The sequence below is a fragment of the Panthera leo genome, chromosome A2 (genome assembly GCF_018350215.1).
Source record: "Panthera leo isolate Ple1 chromosome A2, P.leo_Ple1_pat1.1, whole genome shotgun sequence".
Taxonomy (NCBI): Eukaryota; Metazoa; Chordata; class Mammalia; order Carnivora; family Felidae; genus Panthera; species Panthera leo.
Window position 1 is genome coordinate 29,510,837 of NC_056680.1, and position 15,714 is coordinate 29,526,550.

The following is a 15,714-nucleotide window of genomic DNA, read 5'->3' on the forward strand; positions in this document are numbered from 1 at the left end:
GTACAATGAACAAGTTCTAGGCACTAGAAATAAAGGTAACAAGGGAGAAGAGTCCCTCATCATGGAGCTTATGTTTTAATGTGGAGAGAGAAATAAACAAGTCAGCTGACAATGACAAAGCTTCAGTGTTCTGAGGATCAAATTAGGTAGTATTCTAAGAGTAGTAGAGTGTGGGGAGGCAGTGGGGATGAGATCTTCCCTGGGTAGGACACAAGGTGATAAGGAGCCAATCCTGCAAAATTCTCAGAGGGAAAGGTCATTTGTGAAGGCTCTGAGACATGGGAACCAGCATGGAGAGATGGGCAAGGGTCAAGTCTGGAAAAGACTTCTCTTGGTATTCTTATGGCAGTGGGAAGCCTTTGGAGAGTTTGAAGAAGGGCTGTGGAATGATGCGAACAGGTTTTTAAGCCTGTCTCTCTGCTATGTGAAAAATGGTTGCAGAAGGCTTAGGATATAACTTGTAAGACCAAGAGGTGACAAATAGACATATTCCCTGCAGGATAACCGTGGTTGCGTGATGGTGATCCTGGTAGAGGTAGAAGTGATCCATTGGGAATGGATTTTGGAGTAGAGCCTCTGAGAGTTAATAATCGTTAGGGTGGAGATTGGGTGGGGGTGAGCAAAAAAGAGAAACACACTCTTGTGTGTTTTAACACATGTGAGGGTTCTGAGACTCAGAGCAAGGAAGCATCCAGAGCCTCTCAGCCAGGAAGTGGGAGAGCTGAGATGCGAACCATGATTTTCATATGTCCAAATGCAGCAGTCTTTTCCGTAAGGGATTTCCAGCTTCAAAATGAATCTACAAGCAGTGGCCTCTTTGTTTTAAATGTCATGAGGTGGCTTGAAAACAGTGTATTACTCCCTCTCTGAACAAAAGAGCTTCAAAAATAAACATTCTTGTGGGGATTGGATATTCTTCTTAAACATCGGGTTTATCATCCTAAAAGAAATCACTGGGCTCTGTCTGTATCTGCTTTGCTTGTTTTGGTGGGTTTTCTTTGGTGTTTAGGGTATAGGCTACTGAGGCTTTGATCAGAGGGTTATTCCCTGGGTGGGTCAGTACACCCACTTGATCTGGATGCTGGGGCCTCCTAGGCTGAGGGTGTTGTGCATCCTTGGATCAACAGAGCCTGACACAGTACCTAGGACATAGTGGGTGGATAGTCGTCTTTCGCTCATGACAGGAATGAATGAATGAATGAGACAATATAAAGTGATGGGTAAAAGTATAGATTTTGGAGTTCAGCAAACCTGGACTCAAAACCATTTACTCTTGTGCATGCTTGCTCAAGTTAATACCCAAGTCTTGGCTTCTTCTTCTGTAAAATAGAAATAATAATCATAACCCCCTCCTTGGCTTTGACCTTTAAAATGAAATAATTTAGGGAACAAAGAGTATAGAGCCTGCAGTGGAAGGTTCTCTGCAAATAATTATACTTTCTTGTCTGTAGGTCAGCAGTGGCTTTGGATGCTCAGGACAAACTATTATATGTGACATGATCACCGGAGAACACATTTCAAAATAAGGGGACCAGGCTCTCTTCCTGGTACAAATGCAAACCCAGGCTGCCAGAATGTCTTCACACCTTTCCAGTGAAATCCACAATCCTTACACGGTGCCTGTCCAGGCCCCCTCCCCAGCCCCATCTTGCACTTTATTTCCCTTGGCGTCTTGAATATCAGTTCACCTCCACACCCAGTCCCAACAGCCTGTACCCTTTGCCTCACCTCTCTACCTAATCCACCCCTCCTCAGCTTCCATAGCCCAGCTCTAGGGTACCTTCCCCATGGAAGTTTCCTGACTGCCTTGGTCCAGCTGCTTGTAACAGGGTGTCAGTCCCTTTGTCTTTCACACTTATCTCAGTTGGAGTTTTACATTAAGTTGTATGTTTCTCCCCCTAATGTCTAGCTCTTTTTACTTCTTTTTTGCTAGAGAGGGTGCAGTGCTCACTGTTGGCTCCTCAATCAGTATTTAACTAGATGGGTGAATGGATGGAAGATTGGATGGGAGGGGGGGTGGGAGAATGGATGAATGGGTGGATGGATGGGAGGAAGGGTGGGAGGATGGATGAATGAATGGGAGGATGGATGAATGGGATGCGAGAGAGGGTGGATGGATGCAAGAATGGATGGGAAGGAGGGTAGGAGGATAGAGGGATGGATGGATGGATGGATGGATGGATGGATGGATGGGAAGGAGGGAAGGATGATTAAATGGACTAAGCTAATCCATACATGCCAGGTGGCCAGGAATTAAAGGATTCTTACCACAAGGGTTGGTACAGTTGGGGCATTTATGATCTAGGCCAGGCTAGGTCCTCTAATAGGAGGAGCATTGCTAGACATTGACATTTGATGTAGGATTCCACACCACCCCCCCACGACAGGCCCTGAAATCAGAGAGGCCCCTCAGATTTGGGAAGCCATCTCCTGCTTTGACCATAAACTATTTGGATGGAAGTGTTCATCTCAACAAAACATGGACAGAGGGCTTTCCTCTCCGTCCCAAGAAACAAGCACTCTACCCACACCTAAAAGCAGAGAACGGTGGCACTTAACATGGCAGGCACTTGTGTCAAGATGCTTCCAGGCACAACTGCTGTTATGGCTTGAGAGCTAGTGAGCGGATACTGGTAACAGACACCAGGGGCTGTCTGTCGTTTTCACACTTTATAAATATTACCTAATTACTTAATCCTCTCTGTTTCCAGGCAGATAGGCATAGTTTGATCTTAAAGGCCAACTTAGCAACCCTCCTACAGCTTCAGCTTTTCTTTGCTCTCTAGAAAAATCTTCCCTGACATTGTGTTTATTTGTGTGGACACTGTGGAGCTTGTGAACAGTAATCTGGAAATTAATAAAGGCCACCAGCATCCTTCCTCCCAGAGCGACAAGCTTCCCCTTTCTGTCGCTAACTAGCATTCACAGCCCGTGAAGCATGAGGCTCCGAGGTGTTTGCGAGCATCTCCGTGGAGTCACAGAAGGAATGTAGTGGGGAGACAGACTTTCTTCCCCATCCTTCCCACTGACTATTCCACAAACAAACATGCTTTAGTTGAGGCTGCTTCTTCTCAGGTACAAGGAACGTGGGCAGAACCCTTGGATTTCTCAGGGTGTAAGAAACCTCTCACCTCACCAGTCCCTGGGACCTGATAATCGAAGATATCTGTAAAGGCACAGTAGTGAGAGGCTTCCTGTGGAGGCGTCTTTTTCTGTTACCTTCCTGGCATAGCCAGTGGTCCTTCTGGCTGTGGGCTTTACTCCTGGGCCCTCTCTTGACTGGCTTTGTGATTCCAAAGCAATGGTCTGAGCAGTTGTAATGAGCGTCTTGGCTGTGCCATTTCAAATCTGTGTCTATAATGAAAACGTGCTACCTACACATCTGACACTAAATGTTAATAGGTATCATCAAGTGTGTGGAGCCCTGTGGTTTCTATGCTTATGGGCTGGCGTCAGCAAAGCCTTCTCGGTAAGGAGTGTACCGATCACTTAAAACTGTTGGTTTCCGCAACCAGCTAGAAGCCTGGTCTCCTCAGGGCATGTGGATCCTTACGCCAAGGGCAGCCAAGAGACCGGGTAGCTTAGTCCTTCCTGTGTGTTGAAGAAGTCATTTCCCCGTGGGGTGCTACCTGTTCATAGCCTGGTCTGTCTCTCCTTGCAAGTGGCAGGCTCCCTGTTCTCCTCTTGGGTCCTCTTGGCCAGGCCCACCAGTGGCTACTTGAGGCCAGTGCCCAGGTCTGGGAGCCCCTGGTGCCATCCCACAGAGGACCGTCCTAACCACATGGCCAGTTGGTGCAGATGCCACATCTGGGGTTTGAAATGAGGTGGAGCTCATGCCCTGAGCCAGAACTGAGCTCAAATAAGAGAAACAGATGCCAAGGAAGAGTCAGAGATTTAAAGCGTCGGAAATCAACGAGGCCATAACAGCATTTCAGTGATAGGAAGTAGGAGGCCAGGCCAGAGAAAACCCAGCTCCAATACTTTTGTTCCCCCTAGAGCTGCACGCTGGTAATCTGGTGCAGACCTCCATCGGGAGCCCAGGACTAGAGCAGGGCAGAGGGAGAAGCGAGAGTTAAGTGGTACTGTGTGGAAAGGATGCCGTGCTCAATTCAAGTGGGACAGGTCCACTTTGCCCTTTTGGCAGGAAATCACAGCGTCTTACACTTGAAAGGGAGGGAAGTACCTGGAGTCTGGTCTCCCACCCAGTGTCTGAGAAGCTGCTGTTGTCAAGTGGAGCTGGGAATATGCATCATTCTGAACTTTGCCACCTCCCTTAGCGCCAAGCTGAACAATGCTTTTTCCTGCATAGGACATGGACACCTCCCATGGCCTTTAAACTCTCAGAGGAAGAGGGATATCACATAGGAAAAAAGACTCCGAGGAGGTGGGAGAGGTCGGGAACAGCATAATATGGGAAAGTCAAAACTGCGTGCTTGGAGGACTGGAGAATTGAATTTCTCCTTCTGCCTTCCGGAACACTGGCTGCTGCCGTTGTATTTTGAGTGTGTGGCTCTGTTACATGCACAGCAGAGACAAGCTGATGGGATAAGAATGCTTGCGAATTTGCTGTCTTCCACGGTAGTTCTGCCTAATACTCAGTTGGTGGCTGAGAAACTGACTTGCATACCAGGGCTCGTTCATGGGAACGGAGGGGATGCCATTGGGTGGTGTGGAAAAGAATTCCACAGATACAATAGAAAAATTTGTTCTCCCTCCTGCTTAGGGGAAACCCAGTTCTCTACCTCGTGTGTGTGTGTGTGTGTGTGTGTGTGTGTGTGTGTGTGTGTGTGCGCGCGCCTCTTACTTTTACACAGAATACCTTACTTTGGGCACTTCTGGTCACCAAATGTGGGGTGGCTTTTCCCCAATCAGTCAATTCTGCGACACCAGCTAGATGTCCTACAAACTTAACTCGGTTCTGATGCTGTCTACCTGGAGATATACTGTCAGATCCCACAGATTAAGGGCTCAGTCCCAAAAGATGTACACACCCCACTTCAGATGCCAGTCACAAGTAGTAGATCCCCAGGTTATCCACGGCTTCTGTCCAACTTGGCTTCAAATCACAGGTTCCTACTACCCCCTCTTTGGTTTGATTGATTTGCTAGAGTGCCTCACCAGGGGAAGCACATAATTATGCTTACCAATTTATGAAAATGTGATAAAGGATACAGATGAGCAGCCAGATGAAGAGATACATAGGGTGAGGCCTAGGAGGGTCCCCAGTGGAGGAGTTTCTATCCCAGTGGAGTTAGGAGCATGTTATGACTTAGATGTTTACAAGAGTATCAGGAGCCCTCTGTCAGGGATGAGGTCAGAAACAAACGTTAGAACAAGAGATCCTCTCAGTGCTCTTACCACTTGGAAAGTTGCAAGGGTTTTAGGAGCTCCGTGTCAGGAACCAGGGGTAGAGACGAATGTACATGTTTTCTGTTATCTCGCAACAGGTTACTGTTTGCTTTAGTTAAGACACCATAGAATGTCGGGGCCACTGTGCCCCAGAGTCTCTCACCTCATAAGAAAGTGGCCGTCCAGCAAAGTCTGGCCTCTAGTGAGACCCACCCAGGGGTGAACTCTGGCTCCAACACTACTAGCTTTGAGACCTGGTCTTGGACCATTCTCCTCATCCCCTACTTGCCAGCCATACTAGTTTTCTTTCCAATTTTCCAACTGCAGGGCCTTTGCACAAGCTGTGTTTATTTTTTTCTGTTTGACGTATCTATGCCTCCTTCCTTCCTGTTCACTTTATAAACCCTACTCTTGTTCAGATTTCAGTCCAAACATCACTCTTCTCAGTAAATCTTTGCTAACCCATCCCCCAAACCTGGGTCAGGGTCCCTTATTAAATCTTTGTACAGAATAATATTTTTGTAATTACGTTTAACCTGTGAATGCCATGGACCCCTTCAGCCATCTGGTGAATCCCATAGACTTCTTCTCATATTGATGGTTTTTAGATGCATAAAATAAAGTAAAATAGATTACCAAGGAAGCCAATTATCCTCAGATATTATCAAAAAAAATTTAATTATAATATAGTAATTTATCTGCTTCTTGATGAAGGCATTAAATTATAAAATCTAGCAGCAGGTCTAATAACCATTGTAATTTTGAAATAATAATGAGCATGAGGAAGATTTGAGATATTGGCAACAACTGTAATCTAGCAGAAATAGATCTGTGATTTCTATTGGTGATGTCCCCCAGGTCCTGCTAATTACTACTACTACTATACTTTGTTGCCAGCATTTGAAATGGAAGGAAATGCTAAATTTTAGATAGAGATCAGTGAAAATAAAAGTATATTTTTTCCCATCCAAGTTCACAGATTTCTGTGCATTCTATCTAGAGCCACTAAGAAGCCCTAAATTAAGAACTCTCTTTTAGGGGGATTAAGTGGTTGATGTGTTTCTCCCTCTGGGATGTAATCTCCAGGAGGTCAAGGACCATGTCCACTTGTGTTCACCTCTATCCCTAGTTCCTGGTCAGTGTCCTGGTACATAATAGGTGCTCAGTAAATATTTAACAGTAGCGATTTCTTATAGCACACTTTCTATACATCAGTCAGCACGTGCTTGTGCATTTCCTGCACTTACCCAAAAGCGTCACCATGTGTTACCCAAGACTATACAGCTGGTCTGTCTAGAACCAAAGCAGTCTGCCTCCAAAGTGAAAAAGTGAATGGATGACCATTTTGGATCTCTGATTCTAAAACAGGGGTAACATGGGGCACCTGGGTGGCTCAGTCGGTTGAGCATCTGACTTCGGCCCAGGTCATGATCTCACAGCTCATGAGTTCGAGCCCCCTGTCGGGCTCTGTGTTAACAAGCACAGAGCCTGGAGCCTGCTTCGGATTCTGTGTCTCCCTCTCTCTCTGCCCCTCCCCTGCTCATGCTCTGTCTCTCTCTCTCTCGCACACACAAATAAATAAACAGAAAATAAAATAAAACAAAACAGGGGTGTAACGATGGAGCCAGGGGCCCCATAGAATTACAGAGAGGATTTCATGACATGATTTGTGAAATATACTAACTCAGCCCAGCGCCAGGATCATCAGATAGGACTTGTTATACTGCAATGGCAGTACCGAAACGCACAGAGTAAAGACCCTGGTGGTGGACACCTTGCACCACCCCACATAGTTCCAGCATCCCCATGATGGTTTGGGGGACCACAAATGTAGGCTGCATTTCTGATAGGGAGAGTGGGGATTGGGCTCCATCCATCCATTCATCCATTCTCCAAGGAGTTGGAAGCTGCTCTGGAACTTGTCAAGAGACCCTACACTCTCATGTGTCATTGAGAACAAGGAGGGGAGGGGAGGGGGAGTGGAGGAGGAAGTCACAGCCCTGAGGCTGCAGTAGCCACGAGTCGTGCCTGTGTGCGACCGGTTTCACCTTTTAAGCCTTGAATAGCCCTCCTGACTTTTTACTACCATCTCGTAGAAGAGAGAGCCGATGTGGGAGGTGTCTGTGGATAGGACGTACCTGACCTTCCCGTCGCTCACCCACTCTGGTTTGGAATCAGACAGACTGGGTTCCAGTTCTCAACCCTCCTCCCTCTCTGTGGCATTGGCCCAGCCTGGTGACTTGGTGTCTCTGGACCCCGTGTCCTCATTCATCTTTAATGGGGAGAATAATTGAACCCACCTCTTGGATTCAGTTACGCATGCATGGGTTATCAAGATGAAGGCATGGAGCCTGGCCCTCGCATGTGCTTGGCAGCCGGCAGCTCCAAATAGACATTATTCGGATGCCATAAAACCCAAAAATGCCAGAGCTAGGGCTCTGCTTTAATTTCATCCTTCCCGGTTCTGCCACTTTGGCCAAACAGTTTCTCATTCATAAGCCCTTGGTGAGGGCGGGGGAGGTGACACCCCCAGAGCACCAAGATACTGGGTTTGAAGTCCTACATAGCCTGCTTTGGGGGATTTGTGTTTACCTAGACCTCTTTGATTCAACCCTTCAAAAAGAAAACTCCTTCCCTGAGGCCATTTCTTTGGAAATTTCCCCTAAAGGACTCCATATTCAAGGGTTCTTGAGCTGGGCTGAGGCGATAAAGAAATGACAGGCGCTTAAGCTGTCAGAGGCGAGGCTCCATGGCTCTGTGCCACTTGAGTGAGTCCCTTCTGCTCAAGAGGACATCGTACTACTGTCTGCTCTCCCTGCCTGGCAGGTCCCTGGGGCAGGGATCTTGAGACCCCGTGATCCTCAGCCAGTTTGGGCTAAGCTGGTACCACCCTGTGTGGTAGAGGATGCCACAGAGTCCCCCTGCCTCAGCCCCTGGCCCCAGGCAGCTGTTTCATTTCTGTTGAAAACATCATGAAATAGTGAATCTGTACCACATTGCTGTGTTTTGAGCAGTGCTGCCCCTTTGATTCCTGATCAGTAATAGGCCTATTGCCTCAGGCGTGAAACTCAGGGTGGGGGGGTGCAGGGAGGAGATCCCTCAATAGTTTCAGGCCCTTGCAAGTTACCACCGACCTCGAAACAGAGCCTGTCACATTAGTTTATCAAACACCCAGAATGAAAAGGGGTGGGGGTGGGAATGGGGGAAACTACCATTTTGTAAGAACCACTGAGAAGATATCCTTGACATTGATTTAGAATCAGAGGACCTTGGGTGCTCTGCTAAGAAGCCTCTTCATTATTTAACGAAGTCTGGGATCATAATTAAAGGTGGTTGAGAACGAAGGCAGAAATTCTCAGAGCTGGCACCGAACATCATCCGAGCTGCCTGTGAAAAAGCAATCAGACATAATGAGGCCCCCGAGAAGGGGAAGGGTGATGTCGGGAGCACCTCACAGGGGAATATTTGTTTAGAGAGCCGGGTGTGGTACCTCCCCCATGGTTAACAGGCTTCGATTTTGTGTAAAAGACGACTGGCCGACTCCCTGTGTTAGGTGCAGTTTGCCATGGCCCTTGTCAAGGGTGCTGGGCTGGACGCCTGTTGCGTGCCTAGGACGGTGCTCCTGGTGGTCGTTTTAGACCAGGGGAAAACTCACCTGGCCTTGGGGGGCCCGGCAGCTGTGGGTGAAGTGAGCTGGGCCAAGGCCGTGGGGAGAGGCAGGGACTGGGGCAAAAGTGAGCATCCACACCCCCACTCTGCAGGGGAGGCTGCTGTGGTCTTCATGTGGATGGAGACTCGATATAAAAATCCAGCTGTGCATGTAAAATAGGCCAATTTTTAAAAATGTTTATTTATTTTTGGGGCGCCTGGGCGGCTCAGTCAGTTAAGCGTCCGACTTCAGCTCAGGTCATGATCTCACGGTTCATGGGTTCGAGCCCCGTGTCGGGTTCTGTGCTGACAGCTCAGAGCCTGGACCCTGCTTCGGATTCTGCATCTCCCTCTCTCTCTGACCCTCCCCCATTCATGCTCTGTCTCTCTCTGCCTCAAAAATAAATAAACATTAAAAAAATATTTATTTTTGGGGGGGTGGGGACAGAGCGTGAGACGGGGAGGGGCAGAGAGAGAGAGGGAGACGCAGAATCTGAAGCAGGCTCCAGGCTCTGAGCTGTCAGCACAGAGCCCGATGCGGGGCTCGAACTCACGGGCCGTGAGATCATGACCTGAGCCGAAGGCAAACGCTGAGCCGACCGAGCCGCCCAGGCGCCCCAGGGCATGCCAATTTTTAAAGTGCCGTGTGAGCCCAGTAGCTTGCCCCTATATTTGCCACTGGCCGTGAGTCTTAGAGATTCCTGCTCAGCCCCAGTAGTCACTATCATCCTCACCCCAACCCCGTGAGGAGGGTATTGCCAGGTATTAACGAGAATACCCATTTTTAACGAGAATACTGTGCAGGAGGCTGGCTCCAAAGTCTGTGCTTTATTATACCAGCTTTTCCAGAGTGTGCCATACAATTCTGTAATGCTCTGTTTTACATTTTGAATTTTCAGGGGTGTTTTTTGGAAAGAAGGGTTTCCATCACTGAAAAAGCCAGCAAAAGTTGACAACACAGAGCACAATAATGTGTTGTCTCCTTCCTTGCCTGTTGTTTGGAAGGCACCTGGTCACTCCACCTCCCCCAGCCTCCGAGCGTCCTGGGAGTTTTGTCACCTCTGTAGACTGAACGTTTTTTTTTTTTTTTTTTTGATGGGCAAACATCCCCCCAGCGGAAGGTGTGAGTCTAGGGACAGGGTCTTCCTACGAACTTGAGGCCCTGAAGTGATCCCAGAGATGGATTGTGTGGCACTGATTCTGTACGTGGGAACTTTACCAGTGGTCCTGACTGGAGAGCAGAATGCCTTCCTTCGTTCTGTGAATGAAATTTGAGGCCCTGCTGAGGGCATTAGTGATGAAGAGCGCGGTCCATGCCCTGGAGGTACTTACAGTCCTGCCACAGGGACGGAGAAGTGGACAGCTGATGGGGACACACGTGATGGGCAAGTTGAAATGGGGAGCAGAGGGGCCCTGGGAGCACAGAGATGTCAGAGGGGAACTGTGAGGTTGGATCAAGACCCTCAGGGAGGCCGGGTGGGGGGCAGAGGGGTTGCTGGCCAGAGAGAAGAGTGGAAGAAGATGGCAGGCATGGCGGGGGTGATGGCACACGGGACATGGACAGCAGAGGAACCCACCCACCCAACATGCCACTCATTCTGGCAGCATTTATTGAGGGCCTGCTCTGTGTCAGGCTCTGTGCTTTTTGAGTTTATGTATTAATTTTGAGAGAGAGAATGCAAGCAGGGGAAGGACAGAGAGAGAGAATCCCAAGCAGGCTGCACACTATTCGTGCAGAGCCCGACGCAGGGCTCGATCCCCCAGGAACCGTGAGATCATGACCTGAGCCGAAATCAAGAGCCAGACGTTCAACAGACCGAGCTACCAGGCACCCTGGGTCAAGCTCTGTCTTCACCACCAGGGATAATGCGGCAGACAAGACAGGAAAGATGCTAGACTCTTGGAGTTTCCATTCTGGTGGGGAGGTAGATTACTTACCAAAGACATTCAGCAAAGTAAATAATATAATTGCACACAGAAGAGTCTCCACTCTGAGGCCGAGTGGACCTCTCAGGCTGTGTTGAGAGGCGGAATTCAGTGCTAAGAACGCAAGCGTCTTCAGATAAAAGTTTGGCCTCCCTTTATTTTCCAGATCAAGGATCAGCAAACCAGTGACCTACAGGCCAGAACTTGACCACTACCTTTTGTACAACCATGAGTTAGGAATAATTATTTTTTTTAATTTTGAACAGTTGAAAAAACACCCAAGACTTCCTAACGCCTGAAAATCAAATGTGTGAACTATTTTTTTTTTAATTTTTTTATTGTTTATTTATTTATTGGTAAAAAAAAAAGGTGATTTTATTTATTTTTTTCGTATGAAATATATTGTCAAATTGGTTTCCATACAACACCCAGTGAACTATTTTTAAGTTTAAATAAATTGAATTAAAAATGACTAATATAGACGACTTGGTATCTAAATAGCTCTGCACATAAAAAGAAAAGAAAGAAGAAAGTCCTGTGAAATTGGAATGTAGTGTCCAGGAATAAAGGTTTACTGGAGCACAGCCACACTCGTTCCTCTGCATACCGCCTGAGCTGGTTTTGCACTTCAAAGGCTGAGTTTACTATTTGCAACAGAGACTGTGCGGTTGGAAAAGCTGGAAACATTTGCTGTCTGGCCCTTGACCAAAAAAGTTTGCCAACTCCTGTTGTTGGTCCTTCTAGTACTCTGCAAATCTGGCCCAGAAAAACCCTCCCTCTCAGGGCGGTGGTGGAGATAGATGGAGAGAGAAAAATTTCTTCTCTGCCTGCTCATCTCAGGTGGGACAGAGCTCCTCAGCCTGTAAATGCTACTGCATGCTTCAGTTTGTAGTCTGGGACAAGCGGGGGACCTCTGGAGGCGCCTCAGTGAGGTTCCATCTGAGTGGGTGGTCTCATTAGAGGTCTGACCTGCCTCCTTTGTGAGCTTCACTCAGTACATTGTCTAGTACATTGTCATATACCTGAAATTGATGTAACATAGTATGTCAGTTACACTCACATAATTTTTTTTTTTAGGAAGGTCCTATTGGGCAAAGATTCTCCCTAGTTGTCAACGTGACCCACAGATTCTCCAAAATGGGATGTTAACTGATAATCTCAGCATTTAAAAACTTAAAGTGCTAGTTTCAAATAAAAGGTTTTGACTTTAAGTGTACATACATTTTTTTCTCGTACATTGAGACAGTGGGCTTCTGTACCCCTGCACGTTCATTCAAAACAGTGAAAACCGCAAGCTCTCTTTATTGACAAGGAAATATTTCCATGACTTAGTGGGTTAAACACGACAGCAATGTAACAACTATAATGTAAAACCATATCCCATTTACATCAAATTGCGTGCATGTGCTTTTACATGTGCATGAAGAGACACTGGAATGTGAGATCCCCAGAAAGTTAACAGTGGTTATCTCTAGATTCTGGGATTTGGGGTGATTTTTTTTTAGCTTTCTTCTTTTTGTATTACTTGGGTTTCCTTTTAAAAACATTAACATGAATCATCTTAATCAGCAAAGAAAAACTGAGCTATTTTAATTTGAAAGAATAAATAAGAAGAATGGTTGCATCCGCATGTGGGTGATAGAATTATTTATGTGGTTATGATGTAACTCTTGGAGATATATGCATCCCCATACAGCTCACCACTAATTGGAGCAGAGGAGTGATGTCTTCAGAATAAGGGTGTTTAAATAAGAACATGGTAGGAGGTGAGAAGAGATGTAGAAATCAGGAAATTTGACATGGTCATCACTGTAAGATATGGAAGCTTTCCAATATATGAACCTCCTGGGTTCATTATTGGCACCTGGAAAGATGGGGTGTAGATCTCTCCTTGATTCCTCTCTCTCCCCCCTCCCCCGCCCATGCTGTCTTGAGAGACTACCAGCCACATAGGCAGTTGGGGTATTTAAAAGCGGTATGTTAGCGCCACCTAGTGTCCTCCTGCTGTCACTGCACCCTAGCGTCTCGCTGCGGGCCTCCCTTTCAGATTGCTTGTTTGATGTCCCTGTGCTGGTGGCATTTGCACGGTAGGCAGCAAGATGCCTCCCGGGGTTCTGAGGGGCAGTGGGAATGCCTCATCAATTTAGCCCTTCCTTCCTGTCTCAGTCGCACAAAGTGAATCTCTCCGGCTGAAGCGTGATTTGGCAGTTGCAGAGCAAAAGGATGCCTCCCTGTCAAAACCAATCTCTGCTTTTCTCCAGCAGCCAGGTCCTTAAAGCTGGGCCCGTGCATCTCTGGCAGGAAAGCCATCCTGCTCCCCTGGGCAGCCTTGGGCTTGGGGCTCTCGGTTGGAAAATAGGGGAGTGTGGCTCGCAGTAGGCTGCTGGCCATGTAATTGTGTCTCTGGGAGATGCCAGAACCAAGCCCTGGAGCCTGACCCATCTCCTCCGGTGTTGCTCACCTCCTGCACCCCAAAGCGGAGTGTGGTCCTCACTGCCCTCCTCTCCCTCACACCCTTCCTAGGCCGGCACCTCACTGGGCCTCTCAGTTTTACCTCTTTGCTCTAGATCCCGCCATTCTCGGATCCTCTCTCTGGTCTGCAAGCCTGGCCACCCACAGCACCTCTTCACTGCCTCCCCCCTTCCCTCCTGGCTCCTCCAGGTTCTTCTACCGGGAGGTGGAAGCTCAAGGGATCTTGAAGAGTGCAAACATGCTTGCGTCGTTCTCTGGTTTAGATCTCTCTCGTTTCCCGGTGCCCATAGGATCAAGACCAGACTTGGCTTCTGGGATATGAGGTCTTTCCAGCTCCACCAGTTAATGCTTGCCTCTTGCCTAGTTCTCTGTGCCTCCATCCAGCCCCTCAGGCCTTCTCCCTGCTGTGGTCCCTCGACCTGCCCTCCCTCCCTCCCCTTAATCTCCACTTCTCTGTCAGCTCTCAGGCAGATGTACCTCCCTCAAGGGAGTCTCTACCAAAGCCTGGGCCACATCCTCCCATAATATGCTTGGAAAACACTGCGTACTTCTCCTCCTGACCATCCATTCCATCCGGGTGTGTGATACCAGCTGCACATGTGTCTTTCTTTGACGAATCTCCATCGCCCCCTTTAGACCAGTGGTTTTTAGCTGGGGGCGACTGGCCTTCCAGGGGACATTTGGCATTACCTGAGGACCATCTTGGTTGTCATAACTCGGGAAGGAAGTACTCCCGGCGTCTACTGGATGCAGCCAGGGATGCTGCTAAACATCCTACAGTGCACACGACAGCCCCCCCAGGAGCAGAGAATTGTCTGCCCCGAGGTCGGTGATGCTGAGGCTCAGAAACCCTGCCGTAGACTCTAAGCCCCACGGAGACAGGAATCATGGCCACTGGAAAGGACCCATTTGAAAACCTAAAATGTGACACTATTAATGATACTATCGACTTGGCTTTGTCTACCGATGGATGTGGAACCACCACATCCCTTCAAACCTGCCGGCCACAAGGAGTGAAAAAGAGAAGTAGCCTGACTTTTCCGTATGCCCTGCATCCGTATAAATGCACAGGGTACTGCTGGTCCAGAGGAAACCCATCCCTGTTTTTGTGGCTTTGCTTCAAAATGAGAGTCTCATTTTAAATTATATCGGTTGACACTCTGGTGTATTTACAGTAAAATTTCATCTACAGTTTCACTGTGTCGGGATAGCCCACACATCAGATGGCCTGGCTTCTTCAAAAAAGTCATCAGGAAAAAAGGCCAGGCACTGTAATAGATTTAAAGGGGCTAAAGCATTGTGATAACTAACTGCAATATGGGATGAGGGGGGGTGGGGAGTGGCTGTAAATTATCATTGGACATGACTGGGGAAATCTGAATATGGGCTATATATCAGATAATATTATTGAATTAATGTTTATTTTCTTAAGTTTGATAATGCTGTGATGGTTATTGCCTTAGCTCAGGCTGCTACCACAAACTACCATAGCCTGGGAGGCTACCACAGAAATTTTGTTTTCTCACAGTCCCAGAGGCTTGGGACCCTGGGGTAAGGCACCGGCAGATTTGCTGTCTGGTAAGAGCCTGCTTCCTGGTCCGTAAGACGGCTGTCTGCTTGCATGGTGAATGGGTGAGGGGCTGCCTCTGGGGTCTCTTTTATAGAAAAACTAATCCCCTTCATAATGAGGGTTCCGTCCTCATGACTCAGTTGCCTTCCAAAGATCCCACCTTCAAATACCGTGACATTGGGGATCAGATTTCAGCATATGAATTCGCAGAGGGGGACGCAAGTGTGCAGTCCAATGCAATTATATAAGAGAATGCCCTTATTCTGAGGAGATGAAGGCCAAAGTATTAAGGAGGGAAGCATCAGCATGTTTGCAACTTGCTTTCAGTGATTTTGCAAGAAAACATTTGTGAGTGTGTGTGTGTGTGTGTGTGTGTGAGGTGCAAAATGTTAGCAGTGGGTGAAACTCGGTAAAAGGAGTACGGATGTTTCCTGTACTACGATGCCAGCTTTTGGGGGTTAGAATCTTTAAGAACTCGGGCACATGGTGGATTCGCGTGTTGTCCCGCGAGCCCCTGAGCTTGGCCGTGTGTTGTCTTCAGTTTGCAGCTCTCCGCCCATCCACATGAAGGTGCAGCCTCTGAACCAGACGGCGCTGCAGGTGTCCTGGAGCCAGCCGGAGACCGTCTACCACCCACCCATCATGAACTACATGATCTCCTACAGCTGGACCAAGAACGAGGACGAGAAGGAGAAGACGTTTACAAAGGACAGCGACAAAGACTTGGTAAAACCTCGCTGTGTTCATAA

The 15,714-nt window shown here is 47.8% G+C and overlaps 1 protein-coding gene across 4 annotated transcripts in view; it reads left to right on the forward strand.

The window, feature by feature from the left end:
- Positions 1-15,714, forward strand: part of PTPRG (protein tyrosine phosphatase receptor type G) — a 712,285-nt gene that overhangs the window by 584,480 nt on the left and 112,091 nt on the right. For all 4 annotated transcript variants that reach the window (XM_042929870.1, XM_042929872.1, XM_042929873.1 and 1 more), the window contains exon 9: positions 15,507-15,691. In XM_042929870.1, coding sequence (XP_042785804.1) covers positions 15,507-15,691 — 185 coding nt within the window. The remainder of the gene's footprint in view (positions 1-15,506; positions 15,692-15,714) is intronic.